We start from the raw sequence: 7,786 nt of genomic DNA, 5'->3' as shown, positions 1-7,786 counted from the left end.
TACAACATACTTAATTGAACAACATTAACCAAATTTGAGTTGAACAAAAATCAATACTAAGCTGAAGATCATGAATATATTTGAAAAAGACACCGTGATGATGATGGAGTGTCGTTGAAAGAAAAACTATAATGAAAGGATAATATTTAAAAATTTGTATTATTGTAGAAAAAATAAGGATTTTTTTTTGTAATTGAGAAATATTTTAAATTTGATATTAAAATATTAATTTTTTTTTTAAATTAAAAAAATAATAATTTGATGCAATTTTTTTGAATGAAACAGTTTTACAAAATCGATTCTGATTATGTAATTCGAGCAGTTTTAGACGGTTTAATTTTTTTATTTTTATTTTACTTTATTTTTGACTGATCAACGATTTTAAAAATCTAACTAAATCGGATTCAACTCTGATTCTCGATTAAATCGATTAAACCGGTCGGTTGAATCTTATTTTTAAAATATTGATCTAAATATCCCTGGTAAATTTCATAGCTACTAATAATGGATACGTGAGATCCTAGTCAAAAGAAGTGTTCACATTCACACACAATATAGTTCAATCACATACACCCAATCTCACATGTAACCCATTTCTCAACCATTATACCCCAATCACCTTCCAACACCCTATGATCTAAAGCTTGAAGCACACGCAATCACATGATGCCAACAAGCTCACACACTCACTACCTCACCCAAAACCACTGAATCATTTTTTCTCCAACGAAGGTTCCAACCACTTCCCTTAGCTTCCTTCTTTGACCATAACACTATCCCAAATTTCACCTTACAAATCCCTCACACTCTCATTTTCACATTTGGTTTTTCTCTCTTTCGATTTCGCTGTTTTTTTTTTGGTTTCACAACCTAATCCTCGAATCCTCATACCCAGAGGTTCGATCGTATTACGTTGTGTTTTTTTTGTTACACCACTCATTGAATCGAAAAGCTTGGGTTTTTATTTTGTTATCCCTTTTGGGTGAGAAATTTGATTCTCTAATTAGGGTTTCTAATTCGGAAATCGCCGAAGGGTTGAATCGTTTAATATTGTTGTGGATTGTTGGTTTTGACAGTGAAGGTTACTGTTTTCGGTGTTGGGTGATCGAGGTTTTTTTTTCTTTTTCCAATCGAGATGGGCGCGGTTTCGGAATCTGCTTCTGCTGATTGTTTCAGTGAGGTGATGTCGTCGATGCCCGGTTTTCGATTCCATCCCACAGATGAGGAGTTGGTGATGTATTATCTGAAACGGAAGATTTGTGGGAAGAGGTTGAAGTTCAACGTGATTTGTGAAACCGATGTTTACAAGTGGGATCCTGAGGATTTACCTGGTATTTGATCTTTTGCTCTTCACTCTTTTTCCACTACCTTTTTTAATCGTTTTTGGTTTGTGATTGTTATGTCGTTGACCTAGGTTTATTTCCGTTACAAGGTGTTGATTTGGGTATGAATAGTTAGATCTTGTTGTCGTTAGTATTAGGTAGATTACTTAGCCATTTAGGAAATGACCTATGCTCATTTGATACTTTGAATGTGTGTTTTCAGGTTAGAGCCCCAAGAGTTGACTTCAGTTTGTTTCAATAAGGTTTTTGTGTGTTATTTGGATTATCTTGATTTGTTCATCTGAGTGATTAATGTTATGATTGGTGTTTATTCGATGAGTGGTGCTGTGAATCTGTTTATTTTTCTGTTAGGGTGTTTGTATGCGTTTTTTTACTTTGGTTTGACTTGGATGTAAAACTGATTATCCTTTCCCATTTCCATTTGTGGGTTTCATTGCCACGGTCAAATTTATCTATTTTGTGGGTATGTTGAGGCCCCTTGGTTGATACGGCGGGTGGGTATTTTACATGAATTGAAGTTTCAATCAATGCTTGATAGATCCATAGATATTTCTTGTTCTCAAATCTGTATCATGTGATGATCCGCTTCTATATGTTGTTAAATATGGTTAATTGCAACTTGTTGAATTTATTCCCCTCAAATAATGAGTTTTTAGGAGTCCTAATGTTCTATGCTATATGGCTGTTGTATTGTTTAGTTTTGATTGATAAAGCTTATACTTTTTTTCATATCTTCTGGTTTGATTGCTTATATGTTTGTAATATTTTGCAGGGCAATCTTTCCTGAAAACTGGAGATAGACAATGGTTCTTTTTCTGTCATAGAGATAGGAAGTATCCTAATGCTGCAAGGTCTAATCGAGCAACAAGACATGGCTACTGGAAAGCTACAGGAAAAGATCGTAATGTGATATTCAATTCTCGGTCAGTTGGAGTGAAAAAGACACTGGTTTTCTATATCGGCAGAGCTCCTAATGGCGAGCGAACTGATTGGGTTATGCATGAATACACCATGGATGAAGAGGAGTTTAAGAGATGCTGCAATGTCAAGGTATTATCTTTAACTAACTATTTTGTTAAAATTATTGTTTCTGTTAGTCATCACCTTCAACTAATTATTTACTGACTATCATATTTTGTTATTAATTCATTACCAGGGCTATTATGCACTTTACAAGGTTTTCAAGAAAAGTGGACCAGGTCCTAAGAACGGTGAACAGTATGGTGCTCCTTTTAAAGAAGAAGAATGGGCAGATGACGACGTTGTAGATTTTAATCTAAATTCAGCTGAGCGGGAGGCTCCAAAGGCTGTTATGGATCCTCCTATTGATCAGTTGCAGCCGTTGTTGGATGATGAAATTGATGAAATCATTAAAGGGATGTTTGATGTTGACCCTGTCCTTGAACAGGATTATGTGAATGGTTATACTAACTTTCCGCAGGTTTGTGATCTGCCTGAAGTTTATTCATTCTTATTAATTTAAGCATGCCTTTATTTCTTTTTGATTGTTGGAAGTAGAGGCAGGAACCTAAATCAGTACTTTGTATGTAATCGTCCGTTTTAACTTCCTGCTTTTCTAGTTTTGATCTCAATGTTTATAAATTGATATCCATTTGTCAAAAAAGTTTGCGGCTGTTTAAGGTTTTGGTGGTTGTAGTTTAATTTTTTTAGTTAATTAAAAAACGCAAAACTTTGCACTCCTAGTTATTGATAGAGAAAACAGAAAGCCAGGAATGCAATTTTTCTTTCAAATATACAAATGAGTTTCAGCTAACATCTAATCTTTCTGATTGTAATATGGTCTTCTCTCTCGTTTTCCTTCTATTGGTGTTCTCTCTTTTAATTTCTATGCATGTTATTTTCTATAGCCACTGACATACATTTTTTTCTTGACTCATATAGGTTGTTAATGAAGAAACACAAAGTATGGGCATGGGTCAGTTCTCTGAGGCCATTTTATTTCCTGATCCAAGTGGAAATTTGCAATCTAGCAGTCAACATTATGATGCGCAGCCCAGCTTTGACTTCAATCAATCAGTTACTTCACACTTTCATATTTCTGAAGCACCCGAGGTCACTTCTGCTTCCAACATTCAAAGTGAGGAGGAGCTCGTCTTTTATGAGGACGGCTTCTTGGAAGTTAACGATCTCCTTGATACTGAACCTACAATTTCAAATTCGGAAAATCTTAATGACGATCTCTTTGCGAACCTTCAGTTTGAAGATGGGTTAAGTGAATTTGATACGTACCAAGATGCAGATATGTTTTTTTGTGGCCTGGGGCCTATTTCTGACGAGACAGTTTCACATGCATATATGAATAATGCTGGCAGCAATATTGAAAATCAGAGTCACCAGTTGCTGTCCGATATAGAAGTTGCCAATCAAACTGTTGATGAATTCTGGATGCATGTTGAAAGAAACACCCGCAGTCCAACAGAAGACTTCACTGGTTCTTTCTCTCTAACAAATCCAGGTATAGCCGTTGGCACAACATACAATGTTGCTCGACTGCCAAATAATGATTTTACTTTCTTTGATTTGGATGAAGATTCAAGCTTCCTATCTCATTTCTGCTGAGCTCTCCACAGTTTACTGTGGTTGACATACCATCTTATGTGTGGCAGAAACCTTTCTGAAGTTTATATTTTTTGATATTTTGAGAGCTTTATTATAAATTAAAACAAAACTTTATGGTATTATATTCCTGTTAGAAAATGAGATTTGAGTCAGATTCACGTGGCTCTTCCTGCTTAGTAAATGTCATAGGCTATCCCTAATACGTCATAGTTTTTGGTCATGTTTAGGTGTTGTGTGTGACTCTGTCAGCTTTCCTACTGAAAGCACTGAAAATCGAAGAAGCACTATGGAAGACGTCGCTACTACAAGTAGATTATCTTCTGCTCTTTGGGCTTTTGTTGATTCAATACCTACCACTCCTGCATCAGCTGCTGAAAATCCTTTGGTGAATCGGGCTTTGAATCGAATGTCTAGCTTCAGCATGATGAAGATGAAACCAACCGACACTGCAGGTATTGATACTACAACTATGAAGAGAGCAGGCAGGAAGGGAGTCTCCTTCCTTTTCTTCCCTATTCTTATTGCTTTATGTGCTTTCTTGTGGGTTTCTATTGGAAATTTAAGACTATTAGGGACATACGTCTCTCCTTGAATCTGTAAACCCAAAGTTTTGCTGCTATATATATAATTTTGTCTGAGATCTCCTCAGAGTTGATGAAAGCAATCTTCTAACATATTCTGAAAATAAAAATATTTTATCCGTTGTAAATATTCAACTCAAGATATGGTTTAGGGTAAGTCACACTCATCTGTAATTCATGAGTAGAGGCACTAAACTTATATAATCTTATTGTTGTTTGATTTTTTGAATTCTTCATAATATCTTTGATTGTACAAATTTGTGAAATATGTACATAGATGTGTATCTATATGCCAGCCAATTTTGTAACCGTCTCTAATTGGTAGTAACTTCTTCAGCATTAATATTATATATTGTTGATGTCATTCCTTCCTGGTAAATAAATATGTTGCTGAATCCTGAATCACTTAAGTGTAAGTAATGAATGAGGATTGTTGTTTTGGTTATAATGTTCTGCACAGAAAATCCAAATGAGGATTATTTGTAGGACAATCAAAACACTATACATGTTTATAATTGATGTCTTTATAGTTTTTCTTCCAACACTACTTACTGAATATTATGTTTGATAATATTTTGGGTATTTTTATGAGGAATTATGAGTATTATTACAGTATTGGGTGGGATTGATAAGATATTGGGTATTAAAGTTAATAGTTTTAATGATGCAATAATTTATGACTAATTAACTGTTTTCGTTTGTAAGATAATGACATGATAGGCAATTGTTTATCATGTAATATGGTACACATGATAATAAATATAATATTATTATATTATATTATATTTTGATACACATAACATGATTAAATGTATATTATATTAAGAAATGAGATTATCTAAATATTTTTATAATTTTTAATAACTATTTTGAAATTTCTTACTGGTACTAATAATTATTAAATTAATTTTAACTTTTAAGTAATAAAATATGAATAATAACTAATTCTATTATATATTATTTATGTAAAAAAATTAAATAAATATAAGATGTATATAGTTATATACTATATGAAATATAAAAATAACCTTTGTAGGAAAATTACGTTAAAATTAAATAAATACTTACATTTTGCAAGTTTTTAATAATTGTTTCAAAGTACCTAATTTTTATAATTAAATTTTTTTAGTATGAATTGTTTATTTATAATTTATTTAAACTTTTTTTCAACAATTTATGTTTTATTTAAGTAAAAATATATTTTATCATAATATTTTATATAAGAATAAATATCTTATCTAGTCATTTTTCTTCTATTATTCACAGAAAGAGTCTTTATTTAATAAATATTAAAAAGTAATCTGCTTTTTTACTTATTGAAAATAATGTTCTTTTTAAATATTAAATAACACGACAATATATCATTTGAAGTATTTTTAGAAAACTATTAAAAAAGAACTTTACAGTTGTCAGATTTTTTATAATGTTAAATGTACTAAGCATAATTGATTATTGTATACATAAATATACTCTTCCTTTCTCTCTATCTCTCTTAACTAATAATTCTCTCACATCCATATAATAATATATTTTAATTTTTTATTCATCTTTTAAATAGCTAAAATTATTAAAATTATACATTATCAAAGTTACTGAAACGGTATTGTTCAATATATTTTTGCTTTAATTTTGACTTCAATTTCAATGATAGTATTTAAAAAAAAAAACACTTAAAGAAAAGGAGAGAAAGAGGTACAAAGGCAAAACCAAATATATTACAAAAACTAAAATGAAATGAAAATAATTAAAAGTCACAAATTTTACAACAAACTATTTTTTTTATTAATGGTGAGGTTTTTAAGCCGAGATCTAACTTGTTCTAATTTAAGACCAATGTTCTTATCAATTTATCTTATAAACCAACAACAGTCAATTAGTCATAAATGATTGCATCATAAAAATTATACTGAAATTAATTAGAGACATATATTTCATCAAATTATACGTTTAATTCAAATCAATACAGTCAATTAATCATAAAATATTCCATCATTATCTTCCAAACATAGTCTCTAATTATTGCATACGTTATCATTATTTTCTACAGTTTACAAACAGTCAATTTCGTTATTGAGGGAAAAAAACTTATACCGTCAATCAATTAAAGATGTATATTTTACTAAATTATATATTTAATTTTAAAATATTGATATAATATGATAAAATATTATAATTATTATAATTCTATTGAAAGATGGTATAAAATAAATTTATACTTGTCCTATTTTTAATATTTCTTTTAACTATCTGTTTTATGGTTTGGATGGACATAATTATTATTTTTTTCTTTTGTCCAGTTGTAATTTCATGTATTAGATGAATTTTTAATTGTATTTTACAGCCTCAGAGTCGGTATATTTCTATTTTTATAAAAAAATTAATAAAAAAATATAGATGCTATTTTGTAGACTAATATTAATAAAACAATTTCAACATTTTTTTACTTAATCAAATCTTACAACTAAAGTTATTTTTAACACTATATATACTAATATAATGTTTATATTTTTAAACAGACAGGGGAGCATGAATCTTTGATGCTTGATACAATGAAGATAATAATATGGTAATGAATAAGGTGAACTATTGATGGAGTGACTTCTTAGTTTTAAGATAGTTGATGAGGTGAAAAATACTTATTTTAATTAATTATTGATGCTAAAAAAGAATAACCAATGTGTTACTATTATTTAAGAATATTTTAAATAACATAACTATAATATAAATGAAAGACCATATTGCATATTAAAGTTTTGCGTTTTTTAATATTAGATTCAATTTTAATATTTAAGGCGACCATACTTTATATATATATATATATATATATATATATATATATATATATATATATATATATATATATATATATATATATATATATATATATATATATATATGAATCAATTATTCAAAAAGTAAGTCTTTTAATTTACTTAAAATGATAGTCTTTGACTTGAATCTAATCTAATTATTAAATTGATTTTTTATTTAATTAAATATTATATTAGATTGAATTCAAAGACTATGATTTAAAATAAGTTAAAAAAATTTATTGTTCGGGTAAATTGATCCTCATATATATATATATATATATATATATATATATATATATATATATATATATATATATATATATATATATATATAGTGTAAAATAATTTTACACAATCAGTTAATCATAGTCATTGGATATTGAAACAAATTTGATTTTTATTTTAAAAATCTATAAAATAATACAAACGGATGATGGTGATGAATTGAATATATAATTTTTTTTACTAT

General features: G+C 29.1%; 1 protein-coding gene across 1 annotated transcript; it reads left to right on the top strand.

Moving 5' to 3' along the window:
- The first annotated feature begins 740 nt into the window (after positions 1-740).
- On the top strand, positions 741-4,868 carry LOC127091327 (NAC domain-containing protein 17). The gene is made up of 5 exons (XM_051029939.1): positions 741-1,331; positions 2,116-2,393; positions 2,500-2,784; positions 3,246-3,819; positions 4,151-4,868. The coding sequence occupies exons 1-5, from the start codon at positions 1,136-1,138 to the stop codon at positions 4,513-4,515; spliced, it is 1,698 nt and encodes a 565-aa protein (XP_050885896.1). The 5' UTR covers positions 741-1,135; the 3' UTR covers positions 4,516-4,868.
- Positions 4,869-7,786: the final 2,918 nt, after the last annotated feature.

The sequence above is a fragment of the Lathyrus oleraceus genome, chromosome 6, assembly GCF_024323335.1.
Source record: "Lathyrus oleraceus cultivar Zhongwan6 chromosome 6, CAAS_Psat_ZW6_1.0, whole genome shotgun sequence".
NCBI lineage: Eukaryota > Viridiplantae > Streptophyta > Magnoliopsida > Fabales > Fabaceae > Lathyrus > Lathyrus oleraceus.
Note: the sequence above shows the minus strand (reverse complement) of the source record. Positions and strands in the feature narration are given on the sequence as shown.